Raw genomic sequence first — 19,810 nt, forward strand, 5'->3', positions numbered from 1 at the left:
CTATTCATGAAACGACAAGAAAACAAAAGGGATCTATCTGGATGAGCGATTGATTGAAAATGACCTCCTACATCGGAAGTCAAAAACAATAAGCGCTTACATACAAAATACATGGCGAACAAACTCCAAGAATCTAGCGAAAAATGTGGCATAATAAAGGCAATCAACAAAGCAATCATTTCAATGCATGGTCACCCGAAGGAAGCACGAGGGTTGAGGTACTTCCACGTTGCACAATCCTAGAGAGCAGTTAAAAAGCATAAGTTGGACTTAAAACACGGACCTTTCTGCAAGTAAGGTTTCGCCTTAACCACTGAGCTATCTCAAACCACCGATTGGCGGCTTGAACGAGCCCCAGGAGCCTATGCAAGCCAAGGGATACAAATGTGTGAGACGCATAGCCCTATGAAGTGATTCGCTGTAGCAACCAGAGGGACACCCTTGATGGATAGCCAGGTTTGTCGAAAAAGGGGCGCACAGAAAGGGGCTTGGCATCGCCATTACCACAGTAAACGACCCGAGTTTCGGTTCATTTATATAACAAACGCGTAACTTACAAGAGAAAAGAACGGAAAGACCACGAAGCTCTACTACTTGTCCGGGAGGAAACTGAACTTAACCGAGTTCAGACATATACTGTTCTCAGACTGGGACTTTGGGAATTTGCTTCTACCTACAGAAAGCTAGTAGAAAATGGTCAGTGAAAGTCCAAAAAGGTATACTCCTCCATCAGAGAGATTCTACAGGTCTTTAAGGGATATGAAGAACCGACGACAGAAGGAGAAGAATGGGAAAATGAGGATTCCGACTTGCAAGGATGAAGCTTTACTGATGCTGCTTCAATGGCCGGATTAAAAGAAGGATAGAATTCATTTTCTAATACCACATCATGTAACTACCGTGATGGAAGCATCAGTTTCAGTTTCAGGGTTTTTCCATAGTATGAGAGAAGTCCATAGCTCGTGTGGATTGTAAATTGGATTATGGATTTTACCTAGATCACAATCTCAGGGTCAAGGTGAACGGACTGCTGTCCAAATGCATAATATTGTGTTTCCGCTGGAGCAACAGTTGCAAATTTGAATTCGAGTGGGCAGACCGTCCGCCACATGTCTGGTGACTCTCCAGACGGGGGATGAATGCGCAAAACGAACTTCTGTCGCAAAATAGAAGCTACGACTGTAACATAGTCCAAATGTCCACTGAGCCAGCATGCCTTTGTACTCAGTGGGGTAAAGCCGAAAGAGATGCCTCGTCACTCTTAAGACCCCGATTGCTGAAGGGACAAACATACAAATTAACTCCTTGCCATCAAATAATCGGTATAACAATCACCAGTATGTTCGTGCTACAAGTAGTGGAACACAAAATGTTGGTTTAATTCCATGCACAAAGGGAGGGGGCTACAATCTAGAAAGAATTCTCCGAAGGCTACACGGATTATAACAGGAATACGGGGGTAGACACACATAGATTTGTGTCTAATCACAGATACGTGCACACTGGTGTAACCTACGGATCTGGTTCACGGAAAACCACTATTACCATAACCTTTTGATTTTTGTGACCTGTACGAATTTCGCGAAAGGCTCCGTAAGATTTTAATGAAAACAGCAACCTCAATTTGCCCTATGTGCATTGCAAGAGGCCTTTGTTCCAAATACACTCCACATTTGCCTGAGTTACGAAATTTTCATTATGTAACTTTCAGTGGCTTGCTCAGGTTCTACGTGCATGCGATTCGACTGTTGACGATACATTAGTTATACCTAAAAACGTCATCTTTCAGATAACTACACAGTCCTAAGTGAGGTATTTATTGTTCGAGGGCAGTTGTTGTAAGAGGAAGCAACGAGAAATTCTTTGTGAGGTTGTGGTAATAGCAACAGCCTGACTCGTGTAATAAAATGATGTCCGCTGTACGAAAATACCAAACGTTGATGCACTATCCCTACGTCCACAAATCCACTATACGTATGACGTATTCCCTGGTACCATAAAATACCGGTATAAGCCGCAAAAAAACGTGTGAGAAAAGCGCTGGTGTTCTCCTCACCAAGAAGAAGTGTGTCAAATACACGAAGTGACTTTCAGGGTAACGTATTTAAGGCCGGAAAATCTGCGAAATTCGATCAAGCGACAGACCGAAGATGGCGCAACTCCCCAGTAAACACGTCACCGCGGCACCACCGGTGGCTAAAAGCGGTTTTCATGCAACAAATGCTATGTTTGGCTTATATTCATCAGCGGAATCAGCGACAAAGCTAGCCATCTTTGGCCACAGTTAGACACCGGTGGCACTGTGTTTACTGGGTCTATAAGTTGTAAGGGTACTTTTATGGCAGACGGTGTTTACCACAGTGCTTCTACTCACATCTCACTGGAAAGAAGAAACTTACATTGTCAGTACCGCAGACAGCGCATAGAGACTGATAGTCTCTTAAAATAAACGGATCGGAAACGGGACTACAGCTGCCCGTGGTGCTTTTTAGCATGCCCTCGGCTGTCATTTGCGGCTAATTTGTACGAAACCACAACATTTGCAAAAAACGTCTCGGAACGGCCACGACTATAATGGTTTCGTCCACTCCGTGAATTGAGTATATACGGCTCGTTATGCACGATTGGTTAACAGAGCGACCTCATTGTGTAGCTTATACCGTCAGAAAACATAAAGATAATGTTCATAACAATGTGACAATCATATGGCTTCTAACCTATTTTTTCATGATTAAGATGCCTCAAACAAACAATTGCGATGTGCAAATTTTGAAAGTTGGTTATTTACTACGTTCGGTAAAACAAAAGGTCAGTTCATGTTCTAAATCTTAAGTGTCAGAATACTTATTCTCTAGAGGGGACTTGTGTCAAAGCATTCTCCACGAAGGACATTCAGGAACAAGCCATATTTCTTAGTTCAAAACACAACAATCATTTTTCGCCGGATTGAAACTAATTATCCGATCACTGGAAACAAATCAAAATTGATTTGAGCCTCACAGCGTCGAGGAACTTACATGGGTTAATCTTGTCCAACTGTATCTTTGAGAACTATAGTGTTCGTAGCTAAACCGATTTTTTGGAGTCACCGCAGAATCAAGCGTACGTGTTTGAAGAAAGGGCAGAAATCCAAAACTTCGAGGAGCGTCGAGGTCCATAGTGTTCTTCCAGTCGGAGGTAACTTTCGCATACGTTCCAATGCAACCCCGGCCTTGTTCAACACTTACTTAACTTATGAATCCGTTTTACTCGAAACAACGAGATGAAGTTGATCACAGAAACTAGGCAAAACACGTACAATTCAAAAGCTCCCATTTAATCACCGAATGTTTCAAGCGAACTTGAGATATTGTGCAATTTGCACCCTATTGTGCATCACTCAGAGGAAACTTCGCTCCCGGAAATGCGGAACATTTGAGAAAATGCAGCGTTCTCTAAAATCTTGCGCGTAACCCCCAAAAATTCTGGTTAGGGAATCTTTCCCAGTGGGTAGCATGACGTCCCTTAATTCCACCCCTTCAGAGCGGACGACAATATTGCGGAAAAATAAAGCTAAAAACCGCAGTTCGTCCCCCCGGACCTCACAAGTAGTCACCTATTCCGTGCATTTCGTAACGTAAGGCTGGCACCAATACATACTCTGGGGTACAAGGACTTAACTATGAGATATAACCTAGCCCAAGGCCCAGCAATGACCCTGGCTCATCCTAACCTTCGCTCCTCTGCACGGCGATGCCTGCGCCTAAAAGTCGCAACACTCCAATCGAGAAACAGCTTTCGTTCGCGTAATGCGCTGGATACATACGGAACGGTTATTCACTCCATTTCTCGCTTCCTGGCAGCGCGTTCCATTCAACAATTTTTCTGAAATGAAACATGAATTTAATCTCGCGTATAATTCCGGCAGAAGCGCTGAAACACCTGTGTTATAAAGGAAAACCTGTGAGACACTCATTTCTTTCCGTTGTCCACGATGAAGCATTTGTGTCTGCACTCACGGAGCAACGTCGAAACGCAATATCCATACGCGTTATTTGATACAATTTGATACAACACAATTGGAAGCGAAGAACAGGCTTATGCGGTTCCTTTCTTCATGAATGCGGGACCCCATCGACGGGGTTCGAGCTTACTGGATTTTGCTAAACATACACATTAGAGTCCGTTTGCGCCACAACTTAAATTGGTCACATTCTGGGGGAGTATTTTGGATCCTTAAATCAAGCGCATGGCACATACGTAAAATCTGTCGGTTGCATGATGATAACAATGTTTATTCCCAACTTGTGGGTGACATATTTCCTGGAATGATCATACGTTCACAGTCAGAACGAGGAATGGCTGGGGGACTTGCGGTTAGTGAAGATTGCGCGAAAAGAGGACAATGTCACAAACGGTGGGAAATAACTGATGAAATATTAAATTAATCTGAGTTCTTTCCCAACTTGCGAGATGCAATGGGCATGAGGTCTGGCTAGTTCAAAGGCTTGGCAGCCTGACATGAACTACGACTGAAAAACCATTGCTGGCCATGATTGACCTTGGGTGGTTGGTAAATGACCGGAGTCATAACGAGCAAAAGTGGAGATGGCGATGGAATAATTCGAATTAGGAAAACATGGCAAGTTCTGACTCAAAAATGTGGCTTAATCTGAAATTAAGCAGACTCACTGGTTGCACTGTTGCAGGGAAACCAAGTGAAAAGAGTGGGTTGGATGAAGGCATAGCGCTTGAACATTGGGCCAACCGGTCACCGTATACGGAGTGAACCTATGGAGGGGGCAAGCCGAAATTGCAGCAGAAAGCCAAGCTTGCCAAAGTTGAGAGAAAATTCATCGTGCACGAAACAACTTGTCTCAGAGACGGCTAGGGCCAGATGAAAAAACTGCTCGCAGTTGCAATTACTGGCTCGAGTGGGCGAGGGGTTTCGGTCGGGATTCGGTGTCGCTGGTTTGGATTCGGGCTTAATAAGTCTTTGGAAGAGTGAGACGACGGCAACACGCAAGCCGGAATACGAACTGTATAGAAAGTTATTGATTTTTGTGGGAAGTACAGGAATACAGATATGGTTAAATTCGAACGAGTAGGTCAACAGTTTGAAATGATTATGTCGTGGAGGCAGCAGAGATCAGGTAAGGCGTTTGTCGTATTTGCAGTTAATGGAACGAGCGAACGAGAGGGTACGGTCGAGAGCGTGAATGGAATAGTTGCGGGTGTGCCATCAAACTGGATATGGCAGTGCCGTGCCATCACTGGCCTGACCTGTTTCAGTCTTTCGACATCCACGTAACGGACGTCAGAGTTAGGGTGATTGGGCTGTGGAGTGCAGTTCTTTAGGCGGCGGGATTTATTTAAGGCTGGCCGAGGAAACAAGGTGGATCGAAGCTGACGACGAATCGCAGGATTTCTTGGTCCGTTTGGGGATCGTGTGGTTGTAAATCGTAGGCCAGGTGGAGTGGATAACAGCCAACTAGATTGTCCAAATCAAGCATTGCAGAAGTTCAAAACATGGGAAGATGAGGGGTCAGGATGAGATCAGTAGAACATTGTGCTTTTGAGAAGACATAAAATGGGATAATGTGCATTGATATACATAGAAGGAAAAACTTGACGTCTGCTGCGCTTAGGGTGATGATAAGTGACTACGTGGAATAAGATATAGATGCATTTGTGCTTAATAGACTGGCAACAAATGGTTGCGATTGCCAACATACTATTTTAGACTACAAGGGATCTAGTAAAACCGATATAAGCACGCAGAGTGCTGGTGTGGAAATTAGATGTACAAAGCTCAAGGGAGCGAACTTCCAAGATAACTGGCAAACCTAGTAGTCTATACCTGAGTTGTACAGTACCAGGAGAGAAACATCTGCAAGCGAAATTGTCACCAGTCCCCAACGCACTGCCATCATCTTTAATCTGTAAGTGTTGCGATGCAGACTTCTTTGTCCACCCCTGGGAGCGGCAGGTAGTTTATTCTTTGTTGGGTTGACGAACCCGGCTTTGGTGCGGTGCGGCCTCTGTTCTAACGATGGCACACACAGCTGTGCTTGTCAGTGTAGCTCATGGGCATTGCAGAGTATTTTCAGGTTTTCCTAGGTGTGTTTTTTTAATTTTTATTTGTTTACTTTTGACAGGCGAGAGGCCATTTTTTTCCATCTGTGGTTTATGGAATTCCCAGATGAATAACTGAGCCGAGGCGAGCCCAGCACCAGCAACAACAAGCAGAGGTCAACCGTACATTTTTGTTTTCCTAAATTTAAGGGTCAGGCTCAGAACCACCGGCGACGCGCGATGCACCCTTGCTACTAGGTGATGGCGAGTATACGAACGCATCATGGTGCAACGTGACAGGGCGTATCAGTTCCCCACACGAGGTTTTCATCCCTCATGTATGCTACCAGGTCTGCAAGGTGGAAAACCAAGCAGTTTTAAGTGCGGTTTGAGCATTCTTAAATACTCTAGCTACCATTCTTTCTGGTCGGGGGAAAGCAAGACCAGTAAACACAGCTCAGCCAATTCGAAAAAGCAAATAGCATACATACGCTAGTAAAGGTGAGTCACGGGAGAGAAGTGAAACGACAGCTGCCAGTGAAACAGTGGGAGTGGAATGGTGATGTTCACGGCGATTGCACCATGGCTGAACGGCGTCGGAGCGTTTGTGTGAGCTAACATGTCCAGCGGAAGCGTACTGCGAGGTTGTTTGTTTAGTGAGGCAAACCATCAGACGGACAAATGTATAAGCGCAGAATGTGCTCTGGTAATGAAGAAAAAAGACTTTGGTTTGGTTTTTGTCAGTCAGTTTTTGTCAGTTAGGCTGAGAGCACCAGTCACTGGATGGAGCTCATAGAGTAATCCGAATTAGGGACTTGACTAGAACGAGGTATAAATTGGCTGGGGAAAACATAAACAACCACGCCAGTAAGGCAGCATGTTTAGATTTAGTAGGCGCTTAAGCCATACAGTGACTCTGAAGAAAAAAGAGCTACCTTTGGTTTGGCTTTTTGTCAGTAGAGTTTGGCCGAGAGCAATAGTCGCTAGACAAAATAAAACAACCAGGCCTGTATCACGGCATATTAAGACCAAGTGGGCATTTAAATCCTACATTAGCTTAAAGCGCGCCAAGAGAATAGGAAGAAGTGATAACAGGATCCTTTACTTGCCAACTAACTGTAACGTCGCTAAGCTTGAATACGCACTGGACCCGGTTGGTAGAGGTCAGGGAGTGGTCGGATATTAAGTAAGGCAGCAGCAGTTTCGCAGGTAAGGAGTTCGTCTACGGACTGGGGAAAAGTACGATGATGCGTGATACTTCGGAGAAGGCTGTTCAAAAAGGCTGTTCCAGCTGCGAGCGTAATAAACTAGAATAGGATTGTGACGTGGGCTTGTACGAGCTCGGGGACACACTAAGAGGTCGAAGTGGTTACGAAGTATGTAGCGAGGGTGTGAGATTGTATTTGGTCCAGCCTCTGCTATAAAAGCGTTTCTGTGCAGCAGACAGTGTAAGTGAGTTAAATTCAACTTTACCTGTCTGAGCATACAGATATGGTTAAATTCGAACGAGTAGGTCAACAGTTTGAAATGATTATGTCGTGGAGGCAGCAGAGATCAGGTAAGGCGTTTGTCGTATTTGCAGTTAATGGAACGAGCGAACGAGAGGGTACGGTCGAGAGCGTGAATGGAATAGTTGCGGGTGTGCCATCAAACTGGATATGGCAGTGCCATGCCATCACTGGCCTGACCTGTTTCAGTCTTTCGACATCCACGTAACGGACGTCAGAGTTAGGGTGATTGGGCTGTGGAGTGCAGTTCTTTAGGCGGCGGGATTTATTTAAGGCTGGCCGAGGAAACAAGGTGGATCGAAGCTGACGACGAATCGCAGGATTTCTTGGTCCGTTTGGGGATCGTGTGGTTGTAAATCGTAGGCCAGGTGGAGTGGATAACAGCCAACTAGATTGTCCAAATCAAGCATTGCAGAAGTTCAAAACATGGGAAGATGAGGGGTCAGGATGAGATCAGTAGAACATTGTGCTTTTGAGAAGACATAAAATGGGATAATGTGCATTGATATACATAGAAGGAAAAACTTGACGTCTGCTGCGCTTAGGGTGATGATAAGTGACTACGTGGAATAAGATATAGATGCATTTGTGCTTAATAGACTGGCAACAAATGGTTGCGATTGCCAACATACTATTTTAGACTACAAGGGATCTAGTAAAACCGATATAAGCACGCAGAGTGCTGGTGTGGAAATTAGATGTACAAAGCTCAAGGGAGCGAACTTCCAAGATAACTGGCAAACCTAGTAGTCTATACCTGAGTTGTACAGTACCAGGAGAGAAACATCTGCAAGCGAAATTGTCACCAGTCCCCAACGCACTGCCATCATCTTTAATCTGTAAGTGTTGCGATGCAGACTTCTTTGTCCACCCCTGGGAGCGGCAGGTAGTTTATTCTTTGTTGGGTTGACGAACCCGGCTTTGGTGCGGTGCGGCCTCTGTTCTAACGATGGCACACACAGCTGTGCTTGTCAGTGTAGCTCATGGGCATTGCAGAGTATTTTCAGGTTTTCCTAGGTGTGTTTTTTTAATTTTTATTTGTTTACTTTTGACAGGCGAGAGGCCATTTTTTTCCATCTGTGGTTTATGGAATTCCCAGATGAATAACTGAGCCGAGGCGAGCCCAGCACCAGCAACAACAAGCAGAGGTCAACCGTACATTTTTTGTTTTCCTAAATTTAAGGGCCAGGCTCAGAACCACCGGCGACGCGCGATGCACCCTTGCTACTAGGTGATGGCGAGTATACGAACGCATCATGGTGCAACGTGACAAAGCGTATCAGTTCCCCACACGAGGTTTTCATCCCTCATGTAGGCTACCAGGTCTACAAGGTGGAAAACCAAGCAGTTTTAAGTGCGGTTTGAGCATTCTTAAATACTCTAGCTACCATTCTTTCTGGTCGGGGGAAAGCAAGACCAGTAAACACAGCTCAGCCAATTCGAAAAAGCAAATAGCATACATACGCTAGTAAAGGTGAGTCACGGGAGAGAAGTGAAACGACAGCTGCCAGTGAAACAGTGGGAGTGGAATGGTGATGTTCACGGCGATTGCACCATGGCTGAACGGCGTCGGAGCGTTTGTGTGAGCTAACATGTCCAGCGGAAGCGTACTGCGAGGTTGTTTGTTTAGTGAGGCAAACCATCAGACGGACAAATGTATAAGCGCAGAATGTGCTCTGGTAATGAAGAAAAAAAGACTTTGGTTTGGTTTTTGTCAGTCAGTTTTTGTCAGTTAGGCTGAGAGCACCAGTCACTGGATGGAGCTCATAGAGTAATCCGAATTAGGGACTTGACTAGAACGAGGTATAAATTGGCTGGGGAAAACATAAACAACCACGCCAGTAAGGCAGCATGTTTAGATTTAGTAGGCGCTTAAGCCATACAGTAACTCTGAAGAAAAAAGAGCTACCTTTGGTTTGGCTTTTTGTCAGTAGAGTTTGGCCGAGAGCAATAGTCGCTAGACAAAATAAAACAACCAGGCCTGTATCACGGCATATTAAGACCAAGTGGGCATTTAAATCCTACATTAGCTTAAAGCGCGCCAAGAGAATAGGAAGAAGTGATAACAGGATCCTTTACTTGCCAACTAACTGTAACGTCGCTAAGCTTGAATACGCACTGGACCCGGTTGGTAGAGGTCAGGGAGTGGTCGGATATTAAGTAAGGCAGCAGCAGTTTCGCAGGTAAGGAGTTCGTCTACGGACTGGGGAAAAGTACGATGATGCGTGATGCTTCGGAGAAGGCTGTTCAAAAAGGCTGTTCCAGCTGCGAGCGTAATAAACTAGAATAGGATTGTGACGTGGGCTTGTACGAGCTCGGGGACACACTAAGAGGTCGAAGTGGTTACGAAGTATGTAGCGAGGGTGTGAGATTGTATTTGGTCCAGCCTCTGCTATAAAAGCGTTTCTGTGCAGCAGACAGTGTAAGTGAGTTAAATTCAACTTTACCTGTCTGAGCCATAGGGGTTCGGGTCCTGGGATGTGACAGTGGGGGCGATAAAAGAGGGGGATTGACCGGGGAAACAGATTTTTCGTGAATAGACGTTGGACATTTTCAATAGTGAGTCTGCAACTTCGGGTGTAAAGTGAGGAGAATGCGGGACAGAATTCCACGGTTGGTCTTGCGCATAGCTTAAAAATTGCATTGTGTCTGGAAGGTGACAGGAGCGCAGTATTAAAAAGCTGAGCCTGCGTACTCTGGCAACCTGAAACTGTACCTGGTGGGAAAAGCTAAAAGTTCAGGAGTATCTGAGGCCAAGATCTTCGATCTCCATGGAATAGGTGATAAGAAGTTTTATTATTTTTGTGAAATCCTCAGCTGGGAGAGTGCAGCGGCAGGAAGTTATGCAGGTTTTCGTGTAGAAGAAGCTTGAGCCAGAATCGTTTGACCAGCGATTCAGTGGATCTAAGCCTTGTTTAATCTGGTTGAAGGCAAGGGCTTGTGTAGAGAGAGATTTTTATATCGTCCGCGAAGAGGAAAGCCTTACTATGGGGTATGGTGCAGAAGACGTCATTGATGTACGGTAAGCAAAGGACGGGGCCTAGCACGCTTCCTTGGATGCCTCCACTATTGATCGATAGTAGAGATGATTGTATATCCCCGATTTGCGTCATTTGCGTCCCGTCTGATAAGAAGGAAGTGAACCACTGAAATAAGTTTCCATGATTCCAACGGTACTGTTTGCGTAGCAGGTGGCGTGGGGGACCTGGTCCAGGTAGACTGGTACAGTAGGGTATCCAGCGTCGTATGCTGCTGTGGCGGTCTCAAAGAAGTGAAGCTGACAGCCATTACAGGACCCCTAAGATAGGAATCCGTACCGTCGGTCACCTATGGTGTTTGTAGCTGGGACAAATCTGCTTACCGGGCCTCTGACATGACGTTCAAAGGTTTGCATTAAAAGAGGGGTATGATGGATACCTCTGTATTTGGAGGTAGTTTGCCTGGATTCGGTTTCGAATTGAGGGCGAACAACAGATTGCTTCACTGAGAGGGGCAATTCTTTATTTGACTGAGTGATTAAAAAGATTTAAGACAAGGGTTTTGACGTCTTGTCTGCCATGTTCAGGACACGTGATGGTATGCCGTCGCCCCCGGTAGAGCGGAGCCTTTGGAGATTTGACGAAGGGCCGATTCATCAGCTAGGGATAGGATCATGTTGCTAAGAGACAGGTGGTTGCTCTGTTGTGGAGATATGAAATGTGCGGCAGAGATCGTAGGATGGAACTCGTTAGGAAGGGGTAAGTTGCAGCTGGCATTTTAAGTGCTCAAGTGGCCGGCCATATCGACAAGATCAACGATAAAACTACCATCGGTGGAGCGCAGAAAAGTGACTTGGAGACAGTTTGGGGTACAGCTCCCACAAATAGGCGGGTCGAGTAATTTACAGTTAGGAGGGTCCCTGAAAGCAGTACTCTGTTCTTGGCAGTCGAGGGACACCCGGAAGCACCCTCGGTCAGTTGAGAGCTTGCCAATGTGGAGTAATAATGAGAAATGAGAAATCCAGAGATTTCCTATATTCCCTGCCGGATAAGGGCATTTTATTGTTCAAGGCTTTCAATACGTTGTCATGCCGAGAGATACCAGGTTAAAAGCTCTCAATGGGAGAAGCAGGGTATAATGAGTTTAACTGGTTCTGGTAGAAGACATAACAAATTCGCGGTGTCTGACGAAGAAAAGAATTTGATCCAGTCCCGGGAGGCCAGCAAGGGCTCCCACGAAATAGGCGGCCGAGTAATTTACAGTTAGGAGGGTCCCTGAAAGCAGTACTCTGTTCTTGGCAGTCGAGGGACACCCGGAAGCACCCTCGGTCAGTTGAGAGCTTGCCAATGTGGAGTAATAATGAGAAATGAGAAATCCAGAGATTTCCTATATTCCCTGCCGGATAAGGGCATTTTATTGTTCAAGGCTTTCAATAAGTTGTCATGCCGAGAGATACCAGGTTAAAAGCTCTCAATGGGAGAAGCAGGGTATAATGAGTTTAACTGGTTCTGGTAGAAGACATAACAAATTCGCGGTGTCTGACGAAGAAAAGAATTTGATCCAGTCCCGGGAGGCCAGCAAGGGCGAAAAAAGCAGCAAAATATCCGGAGTCAGGAGGTGAAAAATAAAGATTAGGGGGGCAGCTTCGCTAAACCTGACCACGTTGAACGAAACGCTGCAGTGATCGTTACCTGGAAAGCATGGACCAGCTGCAGTCGTAGCCAGATGACCCTCACTGAAAAATATTACGTCTAAGGTGCGTTGGCCACAAGTGGGGCTGCGTAAAATCGGGGACCAACCCTCTGCGCTAAGTCGGGCAGGTAGTGAGGCGTAATGAGTAGGGCCCAAAATATCCGATAGGTTGAATCACCCAGCACTAATTTAGACGAGTGAAGAAGGGCATGTGCAATGGAGATAATACGGGAGAAGTCAGTTAAATAGGCTACGGGGGGCGGTGGTAGATAGATACGACCCACTAGTACAGGTCGTTTGGTCTGTTTCATGGAGATCCAGATAGCCTCTGGAAACTCCTCTGTGCTGGAATCATCAATAGAAGTTGCACGAATTTCCGATTTGGCATAGGTGGCACAGCCTCCACCCTTGAGTTCCACCTGTCAAAGCAGTGAATATTATGACCAGGGACTGGGACTGCCCTGTCTGCAGTTTCAACTGAGACCCATGTTTCGGTCACATATCTTGTAGACTGACCGTGTCTATATCTTTTTATTTTAACACTTGCATTTGGACCCGGACGTAAACTCAACCTTACATTTTGGTACCGCGACATCCGCTTCCGGGCCGTTTGCTACAGTCGTAGTTTCTGTGCTTTTCGGAATCCGCGGAACACACAGCAGCTTTACCGCTAGTCGTGACCCGTTTGATTTTTATACTGAATTACAATCAGCATGACAACTTTGTGGGTCGAAAAGGCCGTAGACGTTATCGCTACTGAGCATTTTGTTGGAAAGTGTGAATGAGTTAGAATTCAAACTGTGGTATGGATTGTTTATTTCCTATAGTTCAGTTAAAAGCGCGCGCCAAACTCTGATTCGGTCATGGAGGGCAATCCATACAACATGCCTGGATGGGGGACGTGTCAGTGACTTGCTTTCAGGCTCCGCCATTTCTATCTCCGTTTTGGCATAACTAGCGCCTTGAATCAAACCCTCCACCGTAGTCAGAATCGATGGCTAATTTATTTTGCTGTACGCGCGCCGTTTATCCCCACCCACCCTGAGCAGCCTCGTGGAACACGAGGACTTGCATATAAGACGCGGTTAAGTCTGTTCATGACCATGTAATTTACACCAACAATTCCTGCTACGTATCCTGACAGTTCTCGGACACATGGCAAGTTTTGCATGGATGATTTCAGTAAGTCTTTACAATCAGAGAAGCACATTATTTCGGCGGTTTAGAATGGGTTGGATCATGCGCCAACGTGACCGTTCATAGAAACTATTTTAGGGTCTTCGTCCAGGCCGGATTCGTATCCGTTTCCTGCATTGTTGAGTAAAATGCTGAGATTCACACCCCACTCCTTTGCTTCGTCCTTTGATTTCAAGGGACACTGACCCAATTTTATTCTCATTCCTGCCTGTCAGTTTCATCGCAGACCTATTCTCCTGTGTCAAGTCTTACCTCTGAAACTCTCGACTTGCTGCGTTGAAACTGCTCTACTCTGCCTACAATGGCTCCATCCAAATTTTCACGCAGAATATTAGCATATTTCTGCCGTTTTTAGCGGTCGAAAATGACCAGATGACATCAATATATTTGAAAGGCATTTGTGGTCATAGGAATTTACTTCACACACTAAATAGACGTGATCAGAGGCACCCTTGGTGAACTACACGTGACAAGGAGATGGAAATCACAGAAGAGGCACCACACAAGCTATGAAATCGTCCCACCCTGTTTGTCAGTCAGAACAAAGCGCTGGAGGATTCAGCCTATTTTGTAGGCTCCGGAAAATCATCTCTCTTAAAGTGAAACTCTGAGTAGGCACCAAGCGCTGTAGAACCCAACAGGCACATAATATTCGCCTCAAGTCTTCCGGGTGTTGCACATAAACCAGTGAATGTAGCTTCAATGAACTCGGCAGCAGCTTGAAAAAACAAAACGTATTAAATCCTTGATTCTGAACACCCACAAAGCCGCTGCTTGCCTTTGAAGAATTGTGATTAGTCGGAGAAACAGAGTATAACGTCCATAATGCATGTTATCTAAGCGGTCCGAATATACCACCTGGAGCAAGGAATCAGTCTTGGTTCATTGCATTACTTATAGCCTAAACTGAGCTGAGAATAATCACATAAAAATGACTGAGATTTTCGTCAGCCTGAAGTCCTCTGGTGGATGCATGATCGAGTGAAATTTTTCAGCTGTTTGTTGAGATGATGGTAAAAGCCCCTATACTCCTCTATAAAAACACGGGAAAGTTAGAAGTTCCGTGGGTAATTTTTGTTAACCGAGACCCAAGCACCTCCAAGTTTTATCACCCAAAATGCCCAGGTACCATTATTACGTAACAACAGTCCACGAAACCTCGCACGAAGCCAGTTAAATGTGTGGGAATTGAGTCACACTTACCTCACAAGCTGGCTCACATTAGGACAGAAAGGAATCGAAGATCGAAGCCTGATTTCTCGTAGACTTGTGATGAATGGGGAACGAACCAGCAGGACACCTTCCGATTAACGCTCTAGATTAGTGCTGAATTCCAGGTAGTGCGGTTTTCCAAGTCCTATCGTCAATGAGTTTGGAAAATTTTAGGGTATTTTTGATCGCTTTTTTTCCGCGTTTTTTCGGTTTGAGGCACCTCATGTGATAAATTACCCTGGGTGCCATTCTCCACACGCTAGGCTTGCGAACACTGTCGCATTTTCAGCAGAAGACGCTCGAAATAAAGCCGAATTCTCTCATTTTCACTGGTTGAGCCACAGCAATGTTATTTGCGCTTCTGCGCGAACAGCGTTGTCGGTGGTTGAGTCATTCATAAAAGCAGAAGTCCCTCCCAACTACTCCGCATTCATGTGAAACCCGTCGCCAGGCATGCCGTCTTAACCACTATATTCCGACCGTGCTCTATCCCACATAGTTCGATCCACTCTAAGCGATGGAGAGCTGGAAGCCAAGGTCAACACTGTCAAGATGAACAAATAACGAAATTTGATCGGCTGCATTCCACGTTTAAGCAGATAAAGAAGCGCAACTCGCCTGCTAATCATCTTAACCTGGTAAGATTGCCAAATAAAGCGTCAGGTGATCAGTGCCGTTTTTTATCACAGAAGAGCTTGCAATTTTGGTGGGTAAAAGGATCTGAGAAAGAAAAACAAGTCTTAGCGTGAAATCTGTATTTCGGAATCTCATTCCGATGGAGGTGCAGATGCTGCAGGTATACTTTGTCACAGTCGTTAAATCCTAGCAGCAAGGAGTTCCAAATAACCCCATAATGTAGAGAGCGTTTAATACCGCGAAACAGTCGCACGACATAGTGATTTCAGAAGCAAATAAAGGTGAGTGCAACAGGGATCTACGAAAGGTCATGACCACCTAGCTGAGAATACTTGTCAGCAGACTGACAGCGGGAATAATACGCCTATAATTAATAGAACGAAAGTTCAAGTTGGCAGGTACACTCTGCCCGAGAAAATCCACTTGGGGAAATGTAAGTGGTGTATACTTCACCCAAAAGTGCGAACCAACCACGACTCTGTGGTCTACCATTCGTCCAAAAAGTGGACGGACATTGGAAACCGATACTTAAGTAGATGGATTTCCAACTTAATGAGCTGGCCAGATTTGTGACAAGTATTTTTAAAACGTAAACTGGAAAAGTTACTACCCACATAAACGGTATATATGACTGCCAACAAAGTGACGTGGAGCCAAATGACATATTGCAGCATTCGATGTCGGCGTGTTTTTGCAAGCATGTCAAAATAGGGCTGTCCGGAAATACTCAAATGATCGATATTAGCCCACCCACCAGAAGTCGATGCTCGCCAGTATTGCCGCATCAGTGTCTACACGAGTAAGGGCCCTTTTCACGGAATGATTGGTCAAATATAGTCCCATACTGAATTAAGGGATAAATTCCGGCGCATGTGATTTCAAATTAGTTCGAATGGGCCTTAATTATGGGGGGCAATGGAACCTGTGAAGAAGCCCAAATGGAATTGCTGTTATTCCATGCAAATCATACACATCGGGGGTCATTCGAGGGATTCAAGACGCGGTTAATAAGGGAGCAGCTTCTCAGAAGGAAAATACTATACGTGTTGCACTAGTGCATATGAAAGGTCAACTCTCGGTAAACAGAATCCCGGACCGTGCCTACATATTTAAATGGAAGTCTGCACTTAGGCCTGCATGGGCAAATGGGTCAGAGAACTTTGTGCCAGAATCAATGAGCAAAAGCTCAAACAGCTCAAACAGTAAGATTTGGGAAACCACAATGACATTCAGCGTGCCAATATTATAGTGTGTCAATTGGAAAAGGCTTTGCGGATCCGTTTTTCCTTTGGATTAAAACTCGAACAACCGCGTAACCCAATCATCTGGCCTGGCGAAGCTTATGTGCCAAGACCAAAACGTAGCTCACTTAGGAAAATATCACTTCTTTGTTAAGCTTCTCTAAAACCATGCCTTCTCACTGGGGTCTTAACCTTTCTCAATTGACCAAAAACCTCTGGAGATCTCTGCGCTCTCTCCCACACCATCGTCGCTTCCGAAGGGTCCAGATACTTACGCTTTGTCTTCGAAATGTTTGGACAATAAATTTAAAAAAGTGTCTCTACTGGTGGAGCAAGCGCATTTTGCTTAAGAGTGATTCGTCCCATCTGAGTTTGTTTTGTCCAGTACCCTCCAAACGGATTTAGACGTTGCAAAGCAATGGTCTTTGGACTGAGGTCTTCTTTTGAATGATGAAAAACGAGTCTATGTCATTCTAAGGGGACTTTGGGCATAGTCAGAATGGACTAGAAGGCGTCGCGAGGATTGTTAACACAAAGGACTTGGGTATCTAGCTCTCTTCAAACATGCCTTTCTCACTGCACCATAAGAAGTTTGCTGAGAAGGTGTTTGCCGTTCTAAGGATGATTCGGCGCACTTTCTCCCTATTACTCGCGTGAACTTGAAATACTTAATGAGGCCCGCGTCAGACCGCCTCTTGAGTATACTAACAAAGCTGTTCGGCGGACTACCGCGAAAGTGGTTGCCGGCCTTAAATCCGTGGACCTTGAAACGCTTCTTGCGGTGCTTGACCTATTTCCCCTGGAGCATGATCATCTCCGAGGATACCTAATACTTACTCACGTTACCCAGCAATAAATCCACCGATTGTTTACCAAACCTCTCTGAAACGATCACTTATACTCTGTTTGAACAAGGTTTGTGATGCAGGTTTTTCAGCGTTGAACCTGCCGACACACTCGGGGACATGGTAAGAAGATTATTAAACTCAGAGCCCACACTACTGTCAGGCAAAATATTTTCTCATTTCAAGCGGTTGCTATGTGGAATAACCTTTCATACGATCATCTATGCTCCTTCTAGTACCCAGGTTGAAACACTTGGACGTTCTGTTTATGATGATCCTGGTGCTGGAACTTGGCTCGGCCAACAGGTAGTTCACTGTTGACCCAGCAAGCACACGGCGGGGACATGGTAAGGAAATTTTCAAGCTCAGAGCGCACACATTCATTAGGCAAAATTTTTCTCATTTCGGGTGGTAGCTGCGTGGAATGACCTTCCTCCGACGGTTGTCCACGCTCCTTCTAGAACCCAGTTCAAAGCACTATTAAACATTTATTTATGCGAAGTAATCTGTCCCACGCTGAGAACATGAAAAGCAGTGCTACACCCTTTTTTCACTTGTGCCTTTCGGGTGAACGACAACCCCTGATCGACAAGAACAAAACCGACCCGGGAAACTTGGGCAAAAGCCTCGATCCTGTGTATCAATCCATAAATCCGTGAAGGCTTACTGCCATGCGCTGAGGACCTGAAGAGCAGTGCCTCACCCTTTTTCGCTTGCGCCTTTCAGGTGAACCGCAGCTGTTGAATGAAAAGAACAAACTAAACTCGTGAATCATGGGAGCAAGCCGCGAACCTGTGTATCAGTCCGTGAAAAGGTGAATTGGAGGATCATTTCATATCATATTTGGATTGTATTTATGCCTCCAGGTTGGCAAGTCTACGGATCAACGCTGTGAGCTTCAAAAGTAATTTTATGCTTTGCCCTCGCTATGCTTTCTTCGTAAACCGAAACCATTGAAATGAACAAGCTAGACCGGGAAATCTTGGGCAGAGGCCTCGATCCAGTGTGTCAATCTGTTAGTCTGTGGATTTCCAAGGTCACTTGGGCGGACGCTCATCCACTCCAACCGAAAGCACGGGATGACTGAGTATAAGTTGGTCGTCGTTGGAGGTATTGTAGATTTTTTTCACTATCTAAAATCTAGCTGGCGGTGTCGGAAAGAGGGCCTTGACTATCCAGCTGATTCAAAATCAGTGAGTTCGCACCTCATTTTTTCTAAATGTTTCCCCTCAGCTTTGTGGAAGAATATGATCCTACTATTGGTATGTCTTTGTGTGTGTTCGGTTGACATCCCTTCATTTATTCAGAGGATTCTTATCGAAAGCAGGTTGTTATTGATGGGGAGATATGCTTATTGGATATATTGGACACGGCCGGCCAAGAAGAATACAGGTTTGGCGTGTTTCAGTACTTATTTTCGAAGTGCAATGCGAGATCAGTACATGCGAACCGGTGAGGGATTTTTATGTGTTTTTGCGGTGAACAACTATAAGAGCTTTGAAGATATACACCAGTATCGGGAACAAATAAGGCGTGTGAAGGATTCGGATGATGCTCCTATGGTCCGTAAGTTGTCCAACCCCCTGCAATACTTATCGCTTTAGTGGTCGGAAACAAATTAGATCTCACTCACAGGGCAGTTGGTGCCAATGATGCAAAAATGCTCGCCCGGTCTTTCAACATCCCCTACGTAGAAACGTCGGCCAAAACCCGCCAGGGGGTCGATGAAGCATTTTACACACTTGTCCGTGAGATTCGAAAATACGTAAGTCCTCATGTTCACGTACTTGCCATTAAAGCTTACAAATCTTCGCGTGGACGTGACTATCTACCGATAAGCAAAGTACGGAGGTGGATTACTAGTGACAAGTGCTAATAACACCTTTTGAATGACTGACCCGTTGAAGACACTGGAAGTAGTGAATGTAGACCCCCATCAGCCCCACAAATTCCGGAGCACTTCGAGAAACCAGCCATCCAAATGCAGAACTTCATTGCCGGACAGCAGAGGTCACTTTATGCAAAGACCAGAATTATACAGCTGTTCGAATCATTCGTCGGTTTCACTTAACCGAGCTTGGCAACTTGTTCCAGTCATTCATGACCGTAGTGAAGGGTTTTACGCCTAGATTGGCTCTTAACCTCCAAATTTGGTTAGGTTTTAATCATTCAAGGGGGCTCAGCGATTGACATGCAAACTTACTGACCAGGAGGTCGGTGGTTCGTACCCAAACTCAGCATCTTGATTGCTCGGGCATCATCATCATCATCGACAGCATGACATCAGTGTTCAACACCGATGCTTCACTGCCGTACAACCATGACTTATTTGAAACTCTTATTGGAAAGAAAAGAATAAAGGTGGACGAGGAAGGGACTTAGTGCTAGCTTAACACAATCATCCCGAGGTGCCTACCCCTCCAGACATTCACTCAGGCAATCTGGA

At 45.3% G+C, this 19,810-nt stretch overlaps 1 protein-coding gene across 1 annotated transcript; it reads left to right on the top strand.

The window, feature by feature from the left end:
• Positions 1 to 18,772: 18,772 nt before the first annotated feature.
• T265_13175 (hypothetical protein) lies at positions 18,773 to 19,128 on the top strand (the record flags this gene model as incomplete). The annotated part of the gene is made up of 2 exons (XM_009167596.1): positions 18,773 to 18,930; positions 18,969 to 19,128. Coding segments are annotated over 2 exons (297 nt in total), but the record flags the coding sequence as incomplete, so codon positions are not given.
• Between the last annotated feature and the right edge of the window lie 682 nt (positions 19,129 to 19,810).

The sequence above is a fragment of the Opisthorchis viverrini genome (assembly GCF_000715545.1).
Source record: "Opisthorchis viverrini unplaced genomic scaffold opera_v5_43, whole genome shotgun sequence".
In the NCBI taxonomy this organism is placed as follows: Eukaryota; Metazoa; Platyhelminthes; class Trematoda; order Opisthorchiida; family Opisthorchiidae; genus Opisthorchis; species Opisthorchis viverrini.